The 24458-nt window shown below is 37.3% G+C and overlaps 1 protein-coding gene across 1 annotated transcript in view; it reads left to right on the top strand.

Annotated features, from left to right (window-relative positions):
- The window catches only part of LOC122528642 (hemicentin-1-like), a 145573-nt gene extending 124505 nt beyond the window's left edge, over window positions 1-21068 (top strand). The window contains exons 3-8 of the mRNA XM_043653984.1: window positions 8912-9009; window positions 14100-14290; window positions 14388-14549; window positions 16914-17048; window positions 20375-20588; window positions 20898-21068. Coding sequence (XP_043509919.1) covers window positions 8934-9009; window positions 14100-14290; window positions 14388-14549; window positions 16914-17048; window positions 20375-20588; window positions 20898-21010 — 891 coding nt within the window. The 5' untranslated portion in view covers window positions 8912-8933 and the 3' untranslated portion in view covers window positions 21011-21068. The remainder of the gene's footprint in view (window positions 1-8911; window positions 9010-14099; window positions 14291-14387; window positions 14550-16913; window positions 17049-20374; window positions 20589-20897) is intronic.
- The last annotated feature ends 3390 nt before the right edge of the window (window positions 21069-24458 follow it).

A 24458-nucleotide genomic window follows, 5' to 3' on the forward strand; every position in this document is an offset into this window, starting at 1 on the left:
CTCAGTTTTAAGTATATTTAAGTACAACCCAGGCGAAACAAATAATAAATTTATTACATCTCGATAATTTCTCAATTGAAAAAGAAAACGACGAGTTATTGTGTACAATTTGGTCACTCTTTATGGTCCGCAATCAGTTGCCAATGGTTAACCTCTTGCGCTGGAACGACGTGCCCCCAAAATTGCCACATTTTCTCAGTTTTAAGTGTATCGAAATATAACCCAGGCGAAACAAATTCTGTTTTTACATATTATTTGGCCCAAAATTGCAATATTTTCTCAGTTTTAAGAATATTTAAATACAACAAATAATAAATTTATTACTTCTTAGTCATTTCTATCTCAGTAATATACCGATAAATTCGAAAAAGGAGACGAATTATTGTATACGTGGTTTGGTCACTCGTTACGGTCCGTGAACCAATTAATGCAAGAGGTTAAACTGACTGAGTTTCTTGCGCGCAAATGAAAGGCGGATTTCGATGTTGATCGTCGATTTTGAAATCGACGCCAAGAGATCGTACGTTTTCCATTTCTGAAACAAGCTTCAACAATTGTACAACAGTATAGTTAGTCAGGTTACAAAACGAATTTGCATTGTTATGAAACGACGTCAATTACATTTCAGAATATACGTGTACATGTCTGTTTAAAAAACACAGTATAATACAGTATATTGATATATCAGCAGAGTTTCCATTGTATAAATTGTGTTTTATACTTGTTACATTTAATTATATAATAATACAATATATTAATATGCATTAGCAGAATCCTTATCGTATGAAGTATGTTCTATGCGTTTCGCATTTAAATAAATACAATACATGCGATATAATGAAATTATAATTAAGTGAAACGACAGTTTGAATATTTAAATGCAACCATTTACAATTTACACCTTTATATATCGTAAATATTGCTATTGTACGTATAATTTACAATTTGTGTTTATAGTACTATTTTTATTGTACAAATACAGTGCTTGTCTTGAGATTTCTGAAGCGGGAACGGCAACTTAACATGCAAAGTCACGCGCGATACAACCGCTGTTTCACCGATATCACGGCTCTGGCTGCATTCAGCCCTCGTTCCATCTTTCTCCCGTACGCGCGCGCGCGCACATACACACACACACACAATGTGAGAGGATGCTGCAAGACGCGAAGATTCAGACGGATGCATTTGCACTGCAAATCGCGTTCCCGAGGGAACGGTTAGTTACGATTTCGGCTTTATTCGAGAACCGTTTGCCTTTGATCCGAAACGCAACAGTAATAAAACGGTTGGGATCTACCGATCCGTGGTTTTATCACAAATCGTGCACGCTACGTGACGATTCAGACGTTCGATTCGAGAGACCTAGAACATAGACACCCATTTTTGTCGCTCGAGTCATTGTATTATATCGCGGAGATACACCTATGTATCAGGGGCTTTCAGAGAAAAGATAGAAAGAAGTCGTTTGAGCAAAGTGAATCACGTTTGGTTTGCCCCGACAGAGCCCTAACAACCATGGATTAGATTGCTTAATCCGTTTCGGTCTTGTCAGTGCGACTTGATCATCGATTTCCATCACAGAGACTCTTATGTTGCGTCGTAAAGAAAATAATAATAATAATAATTGAAAAAATAGTTTGGAGTGCGAAAAGGGATTAATTTCGACGTGCCTCGCCAAGTCAGAGGCCGAGGGATCACGAGAACGATCCGCTTTCACGCTGGCCTCGGGGAGTTAATGCAACATTTCCGGCCAGGTAGGTTCGGTATTCTCGTTGGATATCAGCTGACGCGGCGCAACGCGATGGCCAAGCCCGTAGCGATAAACAAGAAAGCGGTGGCACTTTAATTCTACATCGGTGAGAATTCGTTTTCGCCATCACTGGGCGTTCGCCCTAATCTTAGCCCGGGTTTCCATGCATACGTAAGGAGCATCCGCGTAGGCGCCGCATGCAAGCGGCACGCTAACTCTTTCGCAACAGCACCCTGCAGACCCATTTATCGATCAGCGTGCCAAAGGAAAGGTTTCCATTAACCGGGACGCACCAAGGCTTGTACGTACGTGCCGCACAACTGTTTCATCAGCGGTGCATTTACGGACCCCGCGTGTACGGTCCCGGGCCATTGTAACCAGCCAATTGTCGATCCAGAACGATCGGCCGTGGCAAAGGTGGACCAGCTACTTACCTCCGTTATATAGCGCCAACGGCACCGGCGATGTACGTGTGCCCCGAGCAGCTTGACCTGCATCAGCGCACATTATATTGGCAACGAATCAATAATACCTACGCATACGCGTTACGTGTGTAGCCAGCCAATTCTACGTGTGCATTGTACATACGTGTTACGTATGCGTTTATACAGGGTGTCCCATACGGGGGGGCCTAACCTAAAACTAATTTTATCACGCAATTTTCTCTCGAACTATTCGCCATGGAGAAAATATATATATATAATATTATTTTGATACTATGCTATTATATTATTATACCATTCCATGCTACTGTACTACTATACTATTATAATAATTATAATAATAGTATATTATAATAATAGTACAGTGTACTCTACTATGCTATTATGATAATAGTACATTATACTCTACTATACTATTATAATAATAGTACACTGTACTGTATTGTACTGTACTATACTATTATAATACTACATAATATTATTTTAATGCTATACTATTATACTATTATACCATATTATTATACTACCATACCACACTACTATCCTATTATAATACTACACTGTACTGTACTATACTTACAGCCAGTATTACAATATTAGACGCAAACTAACCACGCAATTTTCTCTCAAACTATGGAGAAAAATATATATAATATTATTTTAATACCATTATACTATTATACTATTACACTACTATATTATTATACTATTATACTATTATACTACACTGTACTGTACTGTACTATACTATTATAATACTACATAATATTATTTTAATACTATACTACTATAATAATAGTACACTGTACTCTGCTATTATAATAATAGTACACTGTACTCTACTATACCATTATAATAATAGTACACTGTACTTTACTATACTATTATAATAATAGTACACTGCACTCTACTATACTATTATAATAATAGTACACTGTATTCTACTATACTATTATAATAATACTACACTGTACTGGACTATACTTACAGCCAGTATTACAATATTAGACGCAAACTAACCACGCAATTTTCTCTCAAACTATTCGCTATGGAGAAAAATATATTATTTTAATATTATTTTAATACTATACTATTATACTGTTATAATACTACATTGTACTGTACTATACTTACAGCCAGTATTACAATATTGCTAACTAGCAATATTTGCTAATATTACTCTGTACTATACTAACTATATCATACTACACTTACAGCCAGTATTGCAGCATTTGCAAAAGAAAAATGTTTCAAATGAAACTTGCGTTGCATTTCGAGGAAGGGAGGGGAAGGACACAAATCTTTTTACATAGAACCGTCTTTACGAGTTCATAGTCTTGTAGCTGTTGTCGAGATGAATTCAACTAGTTGATGTTCTACGGTCGTTCGTTGTTTAGGGAGGGAATAAATCAGTGTTTTGACGGCCAAGGTCACTACTTTGAACATCATAGATAAGAAACCACCTCTGATATATTCAACGGTAAGGTATGCTCAACTTGAGCGACATTGAACGACCTTGAAACATCCAACGTTACCCAAGTCGCTGAATTTAGGTCTTGATGTCAGTTAATAACGCTATGAACTCGAAAATGTACAGGTCCATTTAAAAAAAAAAAAGAAACAAAGGTCACCTTCGTGACGAAGATTTATTTGAAACATTTTCCTCAATAGCGAATAGTTCAACTCATTTGCATCATAAGGAAGAATGATTGAAGAAAGAAGAATTGCTTTGTCAATAATTTTTCTTTTATCACATTTAAGCAGAAAATTTTCAAAAATGATACATAAAGGATACATAAAGGTTCGGTGTTCTCTAATAAAAAAAAACTATAACAAAAATTGAGAAAGAAGAAATCTCAGAAAGATATCGTTACGTATGTACGTGTGTTATTATTGGAATAACGACAGGTAATTGTTCCGCTGACAGAATAATGCAGATCGATTGTTTCGTTCAGTATGATGGTATACAAAGTGTTCAATACGTAAAGCTACTTTGCAGTTGCTACACTGATAAATTGTTTTCTCCTCTTTTCTTTCGAGATAAACGAACGGCACAACGCTTTTCAGCTTTTCTCGACGAAGCTTTTCTCTGTTTCAATCACCATTGGAAAATGTTGTCCGAAGTAGATGCCTTGATGGCAATAATGGCCATTTTGTAACTCACAGGATAATAAGAATGCAACGCTCTTTGATAATAATAATGATCGAGAAATGTTCTGGTGATAACGATCATGAATATTGACCGTATATATGTGTACACTTTGATAATACTAGCTAAGAAAATTGTGCTTATATGTACGCTAATGATGCAGAATTGCGTGGTTAGCTTCACACGGGACACCCTGTATATCCCCGTGCCTGTGCCTACGCGTGCATATAATATTCTATTTCTATCGCGACGTCGCGTCGATCTGATATCGCGTCGCATCTGCACGGAAATTTATGCAAAGCAGCGCCCGCCCTGAATGGGAACCCTCCCCCGGTTCGCAGGAGGGCGAGGCGGGGAGAATGAACCCGATTCCGTGACCCAGCCATCGTCGGGAAACAATAAATCTCGGATAACGATTGGCAACTCTCGGAGAAGAGAGGATCCTGCTCGGGAGAGTATCCCTTTCCCAACCGTAGACACACTGCAGCACAGCCGTGCCCTCGCCCGAATTGCGAAGCGGAGGAACGCGTTTATATCCTATCGACTTTCCGCTTTTTAACGGTCGCTACTTAATACTCCCATCTCTCCCACGTTACTTGCTCCTCTATCCGCTTTCAACTGGCAATCCTCTCGAAATCCTCGGAAACCGTCGCGGCACCACCGAAATTTTCGGCTGCACTCCATCCCGGGAAAATGCGGAATTTCTCGAATCGTTACGACCTAACGATAATTGGAGATTTGGCCATTTTAACCCCTTTCGTTACAAGACGAGGTACATATGTGAATAGACATTTGCATTTTACAGTTTTTTTTTCGTGGCCTGTGACCTGAAATACCATACACGTGTACCACAGCGCACTCTACGTTAAACAACGGCGAGTTGGGGAACTAGCGAATAAACTAGCAACGCGACAGACCCGTGATTTTTGAAATCCTTTTTCTGAAACACGACCGTGACATCGGATATCAATTCTATTTCTCCACGATCGTGGCGTTTCTCGCGGAACCATAGCCGATTGCGCTTTTCACGTGTAATTACGGGGGCGCGAGTACGCGCGATAATAAATCGCCGACGGTGGCGTGCGCGGAAATTGTTAGATAACCGCGTTAAACAAAACGACGGCGGACTGCCGGATAAATGCAAATTCAGTTTATCTGTAAACGGCTACTCGCCGCTTTATTTTTCTTTATTTTTCGCCCGCGTCCCCCTTGAATAACAATTTCACCATCGCCCGGCGGTAAATCAGAGCACCGTTATCGGTGTCGCGGCAACAGCGTTTCCTTTCGACCAATATTTGCCGAAAAAACGACGGCAACTAATTTCCTAAATCCAACCACTCCTCCCTCCACCATTTCCATTTTTTTTTTTTTTTCTTTTTTTTTGCGAGATGACAACTTTTCCTGTTCTCAACCGCGGGGGAATCAATATACGGCGGATGTCCGCGTGTTAAACATTTCGTCGTTGAACCGCGTGTTTGCACGCGCAAATAAAAACGAACGTCGAACAATTTCGCCGCTTTTAAAACCTTTTCACCTTTATTTCCACTCCCGGTTTCGCCTTTTCTTTTTTCTTCTTTTTTTTTTTTCTCTTTTCCATCGCATCCACGTTCGTACGTTCTCCGCCATGGTTTAAGCTTTGCATTCCCACGCGTATCGCGCGAAATTACGACGGCACCGCGTAAAAATTCGAACAATAGATTTTTACGGTGTAATCCTGATCGCGGAGAGGTGGGAGAGGGGGGGGGGAGAGGGGGGAGGGGGAGAGAGACGAAAGGCAAAGGCGCGGGTTAAACATTAACGCGAACGATGGCTTTCGCGATAAAAGCGCCGCGTTTGCCCGATTTATTACAAACTATTTGCATTCGTCCCGTTTTATTAGCCGTAAAAGCGGCCCGGACGAGGGAAAGAGTAACTTTAACGGGCCAATTAACGCGACTGACGGCGATCAGCCGCGAGAAATAAGAGTGCACGGCGTTTACCACCGCCACGCGAACCACGTTTCATCGACACGTCCGAGGGCAAATAATCGACGTGTACATAATCGACGAAGCTCCCGATCTTGTGCATCTTAACCTTCTACCAGACTAGCTGTAACTTTCAAAGTCGATATTTTATTAAATAATTTAATTTTTTCTCCACAATGTGTTGCGTGTACATTTTGTGCATGTTTTAGTAAAATATTTCCTTAACCTATTAGGTTTTGGACCAATGTGGCTTGATACTTCTTTTTACTTGGAAATCTCGAAATCCCTCAGTACACAGAAAAAAATTGATACGCCATATTCTACTCTCCGTTAAAGCCACGCGACCTTTTTATGGAACAATTTTTTATTAGACGCAAATAATTTAAAAGTTACTCCAGGTGTGCAAGTTACGTGAATCACCCTGTATAATGTCTTCTTTAGTAACCAATAACATTGTTGGTAACGGTTTATTAAGTCGACTTACGGGTTACCGAGATACGGAATTTCATATTTAAGCTTTTAGTCGCACAAGCGCAACCGTTGTTAGATTATCGTAAAGATGTAATGAAATAATTATTTCATATAATTTTACAGAACTTTTGTTCGAAAAAGACAAGATTCTTCATTTTTGGAATTTATTGATGTAAAAATGTTGCAAGTATAGTGTAATACTATAGTTAGTCAGTGTACTATAATAGTCAGTATACTATAGTATTGCAGCAATAGTACACTACGCTGTACTATACTATACTGTATTATACTGTACTATACTATACTGTTTGCAGCCAGTATTGCAACATTCGCAAAAGAATCCACAGTCAGTCAAATGTTGCAATACTGGCTATAAGCATAGTATACTATAATCAGTACAGTATTGCAGCGAGTATTATAATACTATTATATTACACTGTACTGTACTATTATAATACTACATAATATTATTTTAATACTATACTATTATACTACTATACTACTATTATACTACACTGTACTGTACTATAATATTATAATACTACATAATATTATTTTAATACTATACTATTATACTATTATACTACACTGTACTGTACTATAATATTATAATCCTACATAATATTATTTTAATACTATACTATTATACTATTATATCATTACTACTATACTACTATACTATTATAATACTACACTGTACTGTACTATACTTACAGCCAGTATTACAATATTAGACTCACTGCTAACCAATACTTGCTAATATTACACTATACTATACTGACTATATCATACTATACTTACAGTATTGCAACATTTGCAAAAGAACCCACAGTCAGTCAAATGACCATTTGAGTCATGTTACAAAGCTTTTTCATAACAGTAAAAACAGCAAAAGAGGTATTTAGGTGGCCTCCTTTGGCTGAGACACCCTGTACATTGATGGACCTTTTGTGTGACAGACGCATATATATATATATATATACACACGCCTCTCGTAGTCAAAGGGTTAATCAATGAATTAATGCGTTCCACGAATTACACCGAGAGAGGAATTAAAAGATTTTACGATGCACAGAGGCACGATCGAAAGATCGTAATAAATTATTACGCGCGACGACGAATAAAAATCGAGGAATGAAATCAAGCGTACGTGGGAATGACTCATTTAAAGGCTTGCTATCTCTTTGACATCACTCATGGTTCGACTTGACTTCGAGAAAAAGATGAGATCCGACGAGCTTGTCAAATTCTACAGAAACTAAAGAAAAACCGACCGAGAGTAACACAGCACGACCGTGAACAACGGTCTCGCTAACAAGCCGGAACATCGATCCTCCATCGTCTAAATTATTCCCGGCGTTTGACGATTTTAATAAAAGGCGAAAATTACGCGGGAAAATAATTAAGGAATTCTTCTTTCACCTTTGTGTCGCTGGAATAAAATATTCAATACACGCGGCAACAACGCGAGACGGGCCCCTCTCGCTGCCTCGGACTACTGGATTAAAATCTAAAAAGAATATTCTTTGATCGCCTTTGAAATTGCATTTTTCCCTTCTCTCTTTCTCTCTCTCTCTTTCTCGCCTGATTTTACTCTAACGTAAATTTCTAAAAAAAAAAAAAAAAAAAAATACGTGATGGAGACGGCAGGAAAAGAAAGACGAGAGAGAGAGAGAGTAAGAGACGATGCCGAGGAGGAGAATTAAAATTCGCCGTATCAAAAGGATCCGCGGGCCTTTTAATATGCAAATCGTTGAAAAAGCCGGCGAGCCGGCGCCCCGCTTTTACTTCCAACCCTCTTCGGGAATATCGTGCGAGACGAGGGGCAATTTGTTGCAAATCAGACATAAGTTTCGCTCGCGTTTCGAATGCATGCGAAACACGTGAAAACAGAGCGTAAAAAGGCGGCTGGGGGGGGGGGGGGGGGGGGGGGGGTTGAATGCTTTTCCTTTAAAAGACGATGCAGGTGCGCAACGTGCAAAATCAGAAAAACAAAGAGGCAATTGAAGACTCGGTCCTGTTCGCATACGAATTCGTGCTTTATAACAACCAACTCTCTCTCTCTCTCTCTCTCTCTCTCCAATCTTTTCTTTCTTCTTTTTTATCATTCTCGTCCCTCTTCTTCTTCTTGCAGGAGGACTGGAAACCTCGCAAGGATGCGGGACCGGCTATCGTGGTACATGGTCTTTCTGATCCTGCCGACAATTCTTCTGGCCAGGTCGCTCGATAAAGGTAAATAATTTTCTCGGGGCGTTTAACCCCTCCCTAGTATTCCCTAGCCTTGGATATAAGATCTTTTGTACTTCTCGGCATCCGTTTCGCTCCGGATGCAATTCCGCCTTTCCTAGTTTAATTTCAGCGAATGCTTCGAGCCTCGGACGGGGTAGGTGTACGACCCAGCCGGACGATTTAATTAATGATCGATTGATATCGGGCGCGGGGCGTGATCTATAAAGTTGTGGAGGAGTGTTGCCATCTGTGTCTCGGACGTGTTTGGGACAAGGGAGCAGAAATGCGGAGGAACATCGTTCGGATCAGTCGAATTCAAACGTGAAATCCACTTGGATCGGCAGCGTGATCGTTAGTCGCTATTCGCGCTATCTGCTCACTCGTCGTTGTTTCTTGAAGCGGTACAATTTGTCGGGACAATCAGTCGCAAGTTTCAAGATTCAAACGGTGAATGAAATATCGATGCACCTCGATACTCTATACAAAATAGTATTAACCTATTTATGTTAAAAAATTATTATTATAGTAAATTATATATTTATATTATAGTATATTATATATACATTAGTTTAGGAGATAGACACGGAGATAGTATGAAAGACACGGAAGAAATATTCTTATGTTCATACTGTCTTTGTCCTTCGTGCACAGATTTTGCAAAATTAAAATTACCTTGATACTCTATACAAAATAGTATTAATTTATGTTAAAAAATTATTGTTATAGTATATTATATATTAATATTATAGTATATTATATATACATTAGTTTAGGAGATAGACACGGAGATAGTATGAAAGACACGGAGGAAATATTCTTATATTCGTACTGTCTTTGTCCTTCACGCACAGATTTTACAAAATTAAAATTACCTTGATACTCTATACAAAATAGTATTAATTTATGTTAAAAAATTATTGTTATAGTATATTATATATTAATATTATAGTATATTATATATACATTAGTTTAGGAGATAGACACGGAGATAGTATGAAAGACACGGAGGAAATATTCTTATATTCGTACTGTCTTTGTCCTTCACGCACAGATTTTACAAAATTAAAATTACCTTGATACTCTATACAAAATAGTATTAATTTATGTTAAAAAATTATTGTTATAGTATATTATGTATTAATATTATAGTATATTATATATACATTAGTTTAGGAGATAGACACGGAAATAGTATGAAAGACACGGAAGAAATATTCTTATGTTCATACTGTCTTTGTCCTTCACGCACAGATTTTGCAAAATTAAAATTACCTCGATACTCTATACAAAGTAGTATTAATTTATGTTAAAAAATTATTATTATAGTATATTATATATTTATATTATAGTATATTATATATACATTAGTTTAGGAGATAGACACGGAGATCGTATGAAAGACACGGAAGAAATATTCTTATATTCGTACTGTCTTTGTCCTTCGTGCACAGATTTTGCAAAATTAAAATTACCTTGATACTCTATATAAAATAGTATTAATTTATGTTAAAAAATTATTATTATAGTATATTATATATTAATATTATAGTATATTATATATACATTAGTTTAGGAGATAGACACGGAGATAGTATGAAAGACACGGAAGAAAATATTCTTATATTCATACTGTCTTTGTCCTTCACGCGCAGATTTTGCAAAATTAAAATTAAAATATCCCCTAAGCTAATTTTTTTTAAACATAAATTTAACATTAATACTTTTTTGTAAAGAATACCAAGGTGCGTCAACTAATGCCACAAAAAATATATTTAAAAAAAACGTTAATGACCTTCATATGTCCTCTACACGTCCACCTACAGAGAAAACTAGTATCATCAGAATGTGCCCCTCTCGAAGCAATTCAGCTTCATCTGAAACATTCTTACTCTACGCGCAATAATAATGATGGCAATATGTGCTGACTCACCCTGTATATGTGTATGTACATACATATATATATATATATATCTAACACACGAATAGTAACAGTCAGAACACGAAGGAAATAATGCAGACAATCACAGAAGGGATAGAAGAAAGAGAAGGACTCCTGATACTGCGGAGGAGACTTTGGTGCAAGGGGAGGAGGGAGGCCCATTCAAAGAAATGATGACAGAAGAGAAGGAAGAGAGAAGATCGAAGGACAAGAACGTGAACAGGAAGGGAAGGATACTAATAGAGGGGCTGAGAGGCAGGGGTTGGTTCATAGTGAATGGATGTTTTGGGCGAGAGAGAGAGAGAGAGTGGACATGTATAGGAGAAAGAGGGGCATCAGTGGTCGACCTGGTGATTGCAAACGCAGAATCATTTGAGGAGATTGCAGATGTAAGAGAAGGAGAGAGGACAGATCACTTCCCACTGGAAGTGGAGAAAAACGCGTAGAAGAGGAAGACAAGAAAGGAAGAAAGGAGAAGAGCAGGGTGATAAGAACAGCTGATTGGAAGGGATAGAGAGCTATCACAACCGATGCAGAGAATGGAAGGTAGAGGAGGAGGACGTGGAAAGTATATGGGAGGCATTAAAGAAGAAAATCAACGAAGAGGTAAGGAAAAGGAAGTAAAAGTTTGGAGGATGGCACAGTAAAGAGTGGACGGAGAGGAAGAGAGAATTAATAAAACTAAAAAAAGGCAAGATACGCAGAGAAGAGTTCTGGGGCAAAAGAAAGAAGTACAAAGAGTGGTGCGAAAAAGAAAGGGAGAAATACGAAAGGAGGGAGGAAGAAAAGATAAGGATGATCAAGGCGGAAGTGAAGCGTGAAAATACATAAACAGATATGGAGGAAGGAAACAAAGGGAAACAATAGACAAAAGTATCGAAATGAAAAACTGGAACTACTGGAAGGACACAAGGACAAGCAGGAAAGCAAGATAAAACAGGAGCGCAATGAAGAGGAGAAAGAAACGGGAAGCGAGAAAATCACAAAGGAAGAAGTAATAAAACAGCTGCTCAAATTAAAGAGAGAGAAAGCACCTGAATGCGACGAAATACAAAATGAGGCATGGAGGAAGGACTCATGCCTATGGAAGTAGGAGAAGTATTCCTCAAGCTACTCAATATATATCTAACACGAGTATTGTGGCCACAACATCAACGCAATGCTCTCAACGCAGTGGAGAGATCGATGCAGTGGAGGGGATAGCGCTAGCGATTAGGAAAGTGGGGGCAAGGGCCGCCAGTTAGCCACCTCTAGCTTAGTTTGACGATGTCTTTGACGTGTTACACGATTTACCTCGTCAGGAAATATTATAACGTATAATACGTTATATACGTTTTCGTTATATATATATATATATATATATATATATAAAACTATATTGTATATATAAAACTATACTATATATATAAAATATAAAATATATATAAATATATATAAAATATATATAAAATATATATATATGTAGTTATACTATATAGTAGTATATAGTAGTATAACTATATATACTACTATATATATATAGTTATACTATATATTATAATATAACTATATAGTTATACTATAATATATATATATATATAGTTAAACTATATAGCTATATATAGTTATACTATAATATATATATATAAAACTATTTATATATATATATATATTCAAAGGAAAATATTCATCCCGAACGACAGAAGATGTATTTTACAGGAGAAAAGAGGGCAAGCAGCGCTAAGAGTAACCATAACGCGACTAGGTGGAAAACGTATTAACTCGTGTAATTCTCCGACTGTCGGATAAAGCATTTATCGAAATTTCGTTGCTGTGCGAAGTTATGCTTGCCGTCGGATCCTAGAACCGAGTGTTCCTTCCCGATTTCCGAGACACTCCGCGTAACCCCTGGTGTGTCTGCGCCAAGTGCGTATTCAAAATCTGCTGGCGCAAGAAGTCAAGTACGTCGGGCGGACTTTTAATGCTATTAAGTATGCATTAGATAAAGCTCGTGTCCCTGGTGCGCAATAAATAAATGTCTCTGCGTGGCAAGAAGAGACGGCGGATCTTCCCCGGGGAAAGCAGGGGGAGGGAAAGAAAATGAAAATAACAGAAAGAGGGAGGGGGACAAGGGGGGAGGGATGCGAGAAAATATAGGAAAAACTACCGAGCGAAGAAATCCCCTCTGGTGTGCACTTGCTTCTCGCTCAAAAGTGGCTATGAATTGGGAATACTTAAAGAGGAAAGAAAAGAGTACAATCCTGCCCAACTAACTGGTCGAAGCAAAGTAGGAGCACACCTTTCCCTTCGTAGACTCGACTTCTTGTCTCGCTGTATAAGGTTTCGCATTGTCTCGCGGAGACAAAAGGCAGGTAGCTTATGCCCTGCATTCAAAAGCTCGCAAAGTTCAGTCTCAAGTGCTTGTCTTTTGCCTAGACCCTTCCATCACCTCCCCCTTCCATCCTTCCTCACTCTCTCATTCTCTCTCTCTCATTCTCTCTCTCTCTCTTTCTGTCACTTGGCTTTCGCTCGCCTCTCTGTTTCACAATTTTCTTCCTTTCCATTTACGGATTTCTATATTCCACCAACGCCAACTCCGTTCTCCGTGGCTCACCGATTTTCCTTATTCTCCGTCATCCCCCTTTACCAAAGCAGCCCAGTTACTTTCGAGTTTGCCTCCGCCGCCTGTCTATATCTCGACGTGTCGCAACGTTAAACTTCTTCCTCGGCCGTTCTTCTTTTCCGCCATTTTTCTTTTTTTTTTTTTTTTTCTTACATTAGCAAACGTAAATTAATCAACTGTTCGCTGTCATTGTCACAGTCGGAAGTTACGTTTTGCAATCACGAAAGCTGTGCAAGAGGTGTTCAATTATAGACGATAATCCACCTATTCCTTTCCTCTCTGAAGCTTCACTCGTTCGTCTTTTTTTTTTTTTTTTTTTTTTCAAAAACAACGCTACTCTCGCCAAACTCTCAACCCTCTCCTCGCGCTGATTCTCTTCGTCAGTGACAAAGGATACAGTGCCTCGGTCCCTTTTTCTCTCGTTCGCAACGGTACAATAAACTCGTTCGCCGAGAAACTGTTCTTCTGGCGAGTAGTCCAGAAGAGTAAGAGAAGTGACAGAGGAAACAGTCGGCAAATCCAAGAGTTGGAATTTTTTGTGAAACGTTGCAGATCGACGCGTCCCCTACAGCATACCGGCAGACTGGAAGGCGTTGTGGTTCAGCAATCTGGACGATCTGCAGAGAGTGAACGATGCGAACGACAACAACACCGTCTCGAACGTCACGGTGCAGCTGGGCGGGACCGCGTTCCTGCATTGCAAGGTTCGCAATTTGGCAGACAGAACGGTATCCGACGCCGAGGTGAGTGCCCCGTCGTCTTTCCAGCGCGCGACACTTCGCCAATCCGGTAGCGGTGGCGAGAGAAGATTGATCAACGATTCGCGCGCCTGTCCCACAGATATCCTGGATACGACGGCGTGACTTCCACGTCCTGACCAGCTCCACGTTCACGTACACGAACGACGAGCGGTTTCAAGTTCTTCATCCCGAGGGCTCGGACGACTGGACTCTTCAGATCAAGTACGTTCAGGACAGAGACAACGGGACCTACGAGTGTCAGGTAATCAACCGCGGCTCTAATTACCCGCACCGCGACGGGAATTGTTTTCACTTGTTCGAATCCTGATCTAGAGCTAGCGCTTATTTCCAAAGGTTATAACAGTGAATGAAAAATTTTGGTAGAAACATTTGACACGTTTCACTTTTAATTGTCGATCGTTGCAGAGGTGAAAACCGCCTTCAGATTTGAACGTGTTTTGGGAATTACTCAAATATCTTGGGAATTACTGAAGATATCATTTCTGTGTAAATTGGGTGGGATGAAATTAGTGTTTTTTTTTTTTTTTTTTAATTTCATCTGGTGACCAAAATCGATATACGGTAGTATAGCGGCAAGCGTCAGTCGTTGAGTAATTAGTCAATGTTAATTGCAAAAAAGGGTTAATCGGCTGTCTTGGATTATCAGCAACATCGTGGTTTACACAATTTACGTGGTATGTTCAAAAAGATCGTTGTATTTACTTGTAAAAATTACATTCGCCCAAATTTAGAATGTAGGAATGTTCAAAGTATGTACACGTTTATTTCATTGGACGAGTAATTTTTGCAAATAAATTCGGCGAACATTTTGACTATACGTACGGACGTACATATTTATACCTCGACGAAAGAGCTCCATGGCGAAATCAGCGACGCTATGGATTTTCTCTCGTCGTGGCAGCAGCGCCGTGTTCGCGACCCTTGAAACGAATCGATTTTAATGAGACCTCGGGAAAAGCAAATTCGCGAGAGCAGATAAATGAGATGTTTAGACGAACTTGTTATTTTTCTACTCGAGGGCTACAGACTGGCTCTCCTCGAATCACGCACACCGTCTTACCGTGCGTTTCGTTTCATTGTTCGAATAATAAGCATCTGATTACGTTATACAGGGTGGCCACTGAAAAACCGACGGGTTTGAAAAAAGTCATTTCGTGAATTTAAATATCGTCAAATTTAAATATTTCGATAAATTTTTTTATATTGATATTGTTGAAATGAAATATAGAATATTTCCATTTCATAATTGAATAATTTTTTGTTTGCGAAAAATCATCATGACAACGGATTCTTTTTTTTTTATCAATTATAAAATTTATTCCAATTACATTTTTTTGTCATTTCATTAATCGTTGATTTAATTTAATAATTTTATTCATTTCAAATAGAACTTTTATATCAATTTATATTAATATTAATTTATATATTAATATTTATATTAATATTAATTTTTAAATTTAATTTAAAATCCATTAATTATATTTCCAAATAAAATAGTAGAAAGTTTAATAAACATATGTATTTGTAAAAGTTATTTTTGTTTTGTAACATTCAGTCGTTCAGCGACCACCCTATACTACGAAGAAGATTTACATCGTGTTCTCTGATCGTATTTCAGATATATATTAATCAGTTGATATTAATAACTAACATCAAAGAGCAGCGATTGAAAATTGATGAGAATTTTCTAACCTCAATTTCGACGGGAATTTTCTAACCTCAGTCTCGACGATAATTTTCTAACCTCGATTCCAATGAGAATTTTCTTACTCAATTTCTGACCGCATCCTAGAAGTTTATATTAGATTTTCTACAGTGTCACGTGTTCGTTGCGGACAAACGCAGGTAACATTCCTCGTACCATTTAAAACTCCGTAAAGTGTGTCGTTGCATCACTGTTTTACCGACAATCGAAAATATCAATATCTGTAATATTAAATTTCGCCGGGCGTTCGCTATATGCGCGACGCGAACTACTTCAAGTAGAATAATGCTTTAAAGTCAGACGATATCCGCGTCAAACGGCCTCTCGTTTTAAGCGAATCGTTTTAAATTTTAAGCGTTTTCTATTTTCCTTGTTTCTCTGTCAACCTCGGTTGTATCTCAGCAAAAGTTGCTCGATATAATCGGGTTAGAGATGTATTCTCTCGAGGAAATATAAAATAGACATCCTAAATTCGAAAATGCGTGTAGCGAAAACAAACGTCGGCCAGTAGACCCTTTCTATATATATATAAATTTAGAAAAAAAGATAGATATTAACGTGTAATAATACATTTAAATGTAAACATATTAATTATAATAGTTTAATTTATTTATTTATATATTATTTCATTATTTATATATATATATATATATTAATTTATATATTTTACATATATATATATATACAATATTTATATATATATATATATATATATATATATATTAATTTATATATTTTACATGAACATATAAATTTATAAATATACCATGGGAATACATTAAAATATAATTACCTATGTATTATATCATAGCAATATCACAGTAATACATATTAATAATTTATTTATATATATATATGTGTGTGTGTGCGCAAGTGGCATTGTTAATTTTTTCTTTGCAGGTCGCGAGGAGTACAGGGATACTATCACACTTTGTCAATCTAAACATAGTTATACCAGAAGCATTTATATTAGGAAGCGGCGAGCATCACGTCGACGTAGGATCCATTATAAATCTCGTATGCATAATAGAAAAGGTGAGAAGAACCTCGTTTCAATCGGGCCTCATTCATAGACTGCCGCGCAATAAACATCCCCCCATTCTTCAACGTCTCGAAATGATTAATGCAGCGTTATTCAATTTTTACGTACGGGAGAGCCTCGGTGCCAAGCGACCGCGTCCCCGTTCTCTCCCTCCTCGAGCAACACTCTCGTGCCAGCCTTTCCAGCGTCGCCGCTACGGGTTTCATAAAATAAATACACACACATACACATACACACACGCGCGCGCGCGAGCGCGTGTCGGCCGCGAAAATTTTTATATCAGCGCCGCCATTGATACGTGAAAATAATCGTGTCGCGTTCCCCCGTTCACCGGGGGAACGACCGTGAATAAAGGCACGCCGAGCCAGTCCATCCGCTTAACGAAGGCACATGGAAACCGTACAGCTTGCACGCACGCGGCGAACGTTGAATGTGTGTATGTATGCGTGTGCCTTCATAGGCGGCGTAGAACGTGGAAAAAAAATCCTGTGGGCAGAATGGGCACAGCTTAGTCGCGGATACAAGAGTGGAAGTGCATTTAAAGCGGGCATTGCCGGCCGCCCGCTGCAAACTCGACACTATCGGGAAAACGAAAATAAAGTGCGCCGGCTTTTTTCTCCAACCCGCGTCCTGCCCGGCTGCAAGAAACTGTGGAAAATCGCGCGCGTCTTGAAAAAAATGTGTCGAATCTAAAGGGACCGTGGTGGAGTATTTCTGTGGTTACACTGGATGGCGCGTTTCCCCCAGGAAATCGTCGCACAGTGACCCGAAAAGTCTTGGCCAAAAAGTCTTTTTTTTTTATTTTTCCTTTTTTTTTTCTTCTTTTTTTTTTAAGTAAAACGACTTAACTTTGCTCCTAAGTGTGTAAATTTACGCAGGTAAATTGCAAAAAATCTTTCATTCAATGAGAAGCCGAGAGAAGCCTTCAACGTCAATAATTTTCGCGCTCTGAAAGGGAGAAAGAGTCTGGGAAAAAACAGTCTGCGTCAAAGAAGTGTTTCAGAGCTGCGATAAAAGTAATTGTAGGACGTAAAGATGAGTGTGTAAAGTCATTCGACCAACCTTTTTCTCCTTTCGCTTTCGTCTGTCTTCTCGAAAGTGACTCGAGAAATTATAACATTCGAATACTTTGTTTATTTCCATTTAATTTTAACGCTTGAGCGTTTGCACTCAGCTCTTGAAGAATTGAAGCCTAAACTATATAAATATTCGGCATTTCATCAGAAAAGGTGACTACGAAGAATAGGTGAATTAAAATATATTATTATTAATTTTAATTAATATGTATATTTCACTTCTCTTTAAAATTACGCCATGCTAAAACAGAATGTAAAACACTGTAACATATGAAAATGCATTGTTAAAATTAATTTTATTAATTCTAATTGATAGAAAATTATTAGTAATATATTAAAATGAAATTGTTATAATAGTTTTGGCCAGCCTTTCGGGTCAGATGCACCACGAAGATGTTCGGAACAACCAAATAGGCTGAGATACTGTTGTTGCGACCAGTCCATGTGTATAATATGCGAATCCTTTATAGATCACGATTCCAAAGTTATATATACTTGTTACACTCGAACTTACAAACGTACATGCATCTCATTATCAGTCGTCAAAGACCATCTGCTGTAACCACGGTCTGTCGCCGTTCTAGACTCGCCTATATCACTCCCCCTATCCATGACGATACCGAGGAAATGCATCGAAGAAACTTCTTCCTCGCCAAATTGATGGTATTAACTAGAAAGCAATATGGCTTCTGAGGGAAGCACCCTGTGAGAAGATACGCTATTCATAAGTACGTTATATATCGTCTTAAGACAATCTCTCGTGCGCACGAACTCGCGGCGGAAATAACACGGTGACGTGATCGACACGACACATACGTTCACACACGTTCGAAACAATACGAAACGATCCCAATGTGAAACTGTCCCACGACGAAATCGAGAAAACCATTTGCGTTTCTGGCGTCGAGGCACGTCCGCTCGTTGAACGTTCGACGTTCTATTCCACTTCGATGTTTCTTTCGCCCTCCTCCTTTTCGTTCATCGCGAGCGAATAACGAGAGATACTTGTACAGAGCGGGCCAAAATAGATTTCTTCCCACCACTATGTGCGTGTCTTTTAATCGAATATCGAAATATAAAAAGGGAACTAACTTTCGTTAATTAATTTTGTCAGTTAGATTTTAATTCAAGTTCGCGATCTTTTTCAGTGTGTTTTTTAAGAATTTGTAAAGAAAGAAATTTAGTTGGGAAAAGGTTGCAAATTTATTTTCGTGATTTTTTTTTTTTTTGGCCCACCGTGTATAATGTACACTCGTTCGCGTCCGTGGGGAGAATATTAAACACCGAGGTGCGTGTCGTTTTGACAATTATCTCGGCTGACAATTACGCCAGACGACGGCGAGACGACTTTCGTTGGCCCCCGATGATATCGAGAATCGATGGAAAATGCACCGATGGGACGCGGTTGAAATGACATTTCGATCGTCAGAAAAATTAAATGGGGCACGCGTAAATTAGGGCTTCGTGAAACTCTGAAATATTCGTGGAATCTGTTTTCATTTGACAACCCTGTTTTACAATTTTTTACGAGTTTAATACTAAACGTACGATCGTCAAACGACCGGTTCAAAAATTCGATTTAAAACTCTACGTGCTTTCATATAAAAAAAAAATAAAAAAAAAAAAAATGGAAAATGTAATTTTTTTTATTTTATTTAGTGCATTGTTTCCCGTATCAAATCGGCAATTACCTTTTTGATATTTATTTCGTAAAAAAAAATAAACTGACCGATTGTAGCGTTGACGATCACTTAAAAAACACGTTCAGTGTTCAATAATAAGATTAGATTTAATAAATATAATAATATAATAGTAGATTAATAGTAAATATAATAATATAATAATCGATTATTAATATTAATATAATAACTAAATTAATATTAATATTAATATAATAATATAGTAATAGATTATTAATATTAATATAATAATATAATAATAAATTATTATATTATTATTATATTATATATTACAATAATACAATAATAGAATACAATATTATATTACAGATATATATAATATTGTAATAATAGATTACAATATTATATATTACAATAATACAATAATAGATTAATAATAAATATCACAATAGATTAGATTTAACAAAAGAAGGGGGCAACGAAAATGGCCCTCCTGAGACAATAATTTACCCAAGCAACAATCGTCTCGGAGGGAGATCGCGAGAATAACGATCTCGGCGATCGTCTCTGCGCGCAATACATGTGTTTTTTACGATTTTGCAGAGTCCAACACCGCCGCAGTACGTTTTCTGGTATCACAATAATCGAATGATAAATTACGATACTACGCGAGGCAGCAGCGTAACCGTACAAACCGATTCCAGTTCGACTCAAAGTCGGCTGACGATTCACCATGCGGTGGAATCGGACACAGGCAATTATACGTGCAGCGCCTCGAATACCAAGCCGGCATCCATCTATGTCTTTGTCACAGAAGGTACACAACAATTCAACAAATTTTTTTCCCTACCCTACAGACACAATAGGATAATTAATCGTCCTTTTTTTTTCTTTCTTTCTTCCTTTCTTTCTTTCTTTCTTTCACGCGAAGACCTCTCTCTGCGCGAGAGAAATTCAATTTCTCTCCCAGCGTGTTATCTCGTTTCGACTGATATGTTACACACATGTGCAAATCTCTTTGAACAAATTAATTCATAAAAATATATATATATATATGTATGTTACGCACGTATAAATCTCTCTAAACAAATTTCGCTAATTGCAATTAATTTGAACTTTGTTTCAGGTGACAAAATGGCTGCCATACAGCGCCGCAAGACGTCGGCCGCGGTGAAAAATCTCTGTGAATTGCTAGTACTAATTGTCACCATTGCGATAGAGGTCGTTTTAACGCGATAAGCGTTTCTCTTCGATATGTCCATTAATTATTATTATACCGTTACTTCCGTTTGTGATAGATAGGCTACTATTCTGCGATTTTAACCCTCCTTCTCCTTCTTTCCCTTTTAAACGCCGAGACTCATCGTCACACCTCCCACCTCCCGCCTCCCCCTCCGACCCCGTCGTCTCCTCCTTTTCCAGCCCTTTTCTATTTCTGTTTCTTTTCCATCATCATCATCATCATTATCTTCTTCCTCCTCTTCAGTTTTACGTTCGAAAACAATCGTCGAGTTCCGTTCGCGTTCCTCTTCATCTTCATCTTCATCTTCTTCGACTGTTTCTTTTCTGCTTTATCGCCGAGGCTGCCGCCGGCTGGATCATTCCGACGTACGAGATTTTCATGGTAGTGTCCACGTGTTCATCAACGCATGGTCGAAATTACACACAAATTACACTCGCGAGTAATCGTAATTTCTCTCTCTCTCTCTCTCTCTCTTTCTCTTTCTCTATTTCGCCCCTTCTCTCCTGTATCCAACTTCGTCCGATCTGCCTCTTCCTCTATGCAGAAGTATCAGATAATAATTTCGAACAATTGCCAGTCATGCTTGCTCGCGCGCGGGGAGAAAGAATCGATAGTATAATTGTCGAATAATTTAATAATTTAATAATATAATTTTATAATTATTTAAAAATGTTTTAGTAATATATATATATATATATTTATTTATATATATATTAATAAATATTTATTATTATAAATAATAATAATTATTATACACACGTACATATATATTAATAAATATTTATTATTATATATATAATAAGCATAAACGAAACGCGCGAGCAAAAAATCACAGACGCGAGACAGTCGCGTCCGATCGTGATAGAAGTTGGACCCATGTCTTTAGTTGATCCACCAAAGGGAACGAATCAAAGTGCAATAAATTTTATGTACGCGATTATAAAAAAAAAAAAAAAAAAAAAAAAGAATAGAGATCTTGTCGTTCGTAGTGCACGTTCTTGACTTCTGTTCTTCGCGTCGTTCATAACTTGTTTTCACCGGCGTAACGACGTTGTCATTAAATTAAACTACATATTTTGAAAACCAAAAGATCTGTGATCGTGTCATGTTTTTATATATATATACATATATAAACTGCGAACTCTTTCTTGCTTTCACACACACACACACACACACACATATTGAAGTCTTTTCGAAAACCGGCGGCACACCAATCGTTTCTCGATAAAAAGAAGAAGGAAGGAAGGCAGAAAGAAAGAAAGAAAGAAAGAAAGAAAGAACTATAATCATCGATATTCTTCGATAGCAATACGAAACCATGCGGCAATCATGTCAATTTAGATTTATCTCCTCTCGAGGGAATTACCAGAACCAGAGCCAGATTCAGAACGATGAGTGAAAGACAGTTGCACGTTGTGGCACAGAATGTATCCGACAAGCCAGTTGTTGAACAGCAACAGGCGCGAGTTGATCGAAAAGGCGGCCGATGGTGAATCAGAGTTTCAAAGAAAAAGAGATGGCGAACGATGTTACCGAATATCGCAACGAATTCGCGGGATACTTTACACACACACACACACACATACACAGACACGTTTTAACAACCTTCGGCCCTTCCGGCTCGATTCTCATTCCACGTTCTCGCAATTAATCACCTCTCAGGACGTTTCAATTCCACGTTATCCGGCGCGAATCTAGCCTACCCTTTTGTAGTTTCGTACACATGCAACCTGTAATCGCGTGGTCGATCTCGATATTCCACGTGTGCGTTTCTTGTGTTACTCGTTGCGATTGAGATCGATTGTTACAACGAAACGCGCAAACACATCGCTGAGAAAGAATCACTGTTCGCGGGTATAATTCCTTCTGTTGTTCCTCAGAGAATGAGAATTTGTTTTATGTAACGCGTGTTACATATTCGCGAGTGTACGAACAGAGGCAAATGATACAAAGTTGAGAAGCGTAAGAGGCAAGCGCGTCGCAATCCATCTCCGACATATATCGACTCACTTTCCGATCGTTTGATTCTGAAAACTGCCAAAATTTCAGTCGATCCATCCCAAGGTGTGTTCGTGTAATATAAAGCATCATGTGTGTATCATGCTTGATTATCCTTCGTTCGAAACAAGCCACGAGCAATGAAAGAAGTTTCCTTTTCGAGCGTTGAAGAAAAGAAGGCTCGAGAGATTTTCCTTTTCTTTCTTTTCTTTCTTTTTCTTACGCAACTTTTCGACTCTCCGTAGAGGCTGTTTGCGTACAGTTTGTTACCAACATTTCGTCTGCACTTTCGACTTGATGATCTGTTTCAACGTGTCGCGAGAAAATGAAACCTCTGTCGCCGAAAGTGGGGAGAGTTCGATTTTGGAGAACGGAATGTATGGAAGGAGTCACGTGAGCCGAGGAACTTAAAATGCGGATGAAAGGTTACAAAAAAAAAAAAAAAAAAAAAAAAAAAAACAGGGATCAAAAACGACAAGTGTTGTATACGTAGAAACGTACAGCGGGAGATGTTTGATAAAATCCAGGGCAACCGAGGAACTGCCATACCGTTTGACGTAACGAGACCTGCTTTAGGGGCTAAAACGTTTCATTTCGATTTTACAACTGTTTGTGATTTTACAAATCTGCGTACTGTAGAAACTCTGAATATATATATATGTGTGTGTGTGTGTGTGTCATATATTAAGTACGTATATTAATACGTACTAATATAATATAATAGTAAGTATAATACTATATATATTATAAATATAGTATATTTATATTATATAATATAAAGTACGTATAATAATATACATACTATATAATATATAATAATATACGTACTATATATTATACTATAAATATAGTATAATATTAAATATATTATAAATATAGTATATTTATATTATATAATATAAAGTACGTATAATAATGTACGTACTACATATTATAATACAAACATAGTATAATACTAAATATATTATAAATATAGTATATTTATATTATATAATATAAAGTACGTGTAATAATATACGTACTATATATTATACTATAAATATAGTATAATATTAAATATATTATAAATATAGTATATTTATATTATATAATTTAAAGTACGTATAGTAACATACGTACTATATGTTATACTATAAATATAGTATAATACTAAATATATTATAAATATAGTATATTTATATTATATAATATAAAGCACGTATAATAATATACGTACTATATATTATACTATAAATATAGTATAATACTAAATATATTATAAATATAGCATATTTATATTATATAATATAAAGTACATATAATAATATACGTACTATATATTATACTATAAATATAGTATATTTATATTATATAATTTAAAGTACGTATAGTAACATACGCACTATATATTATACTATAAATATAGTATAATACTAAATATATTATAAATATAATATATTTATATTA

The sequence above is a fragment of the Frieseomelitta varia genome, unplaced genomic scaffold (assembly GCF_011392965.1).
Source record: "Frieseomelitta varia isolate USP_RPSP 00005682 unplaced genomic scaffold, Fvar_1.2 scaffold_254, whole genome shotgun sequence".
NCBI classification, from domain to species: Eukaryota; Metazoa; Arthropoda; class Insecta; order Hymenoptera; family Apidae; genus Frieseomelitta; species Frieseomelitta varia.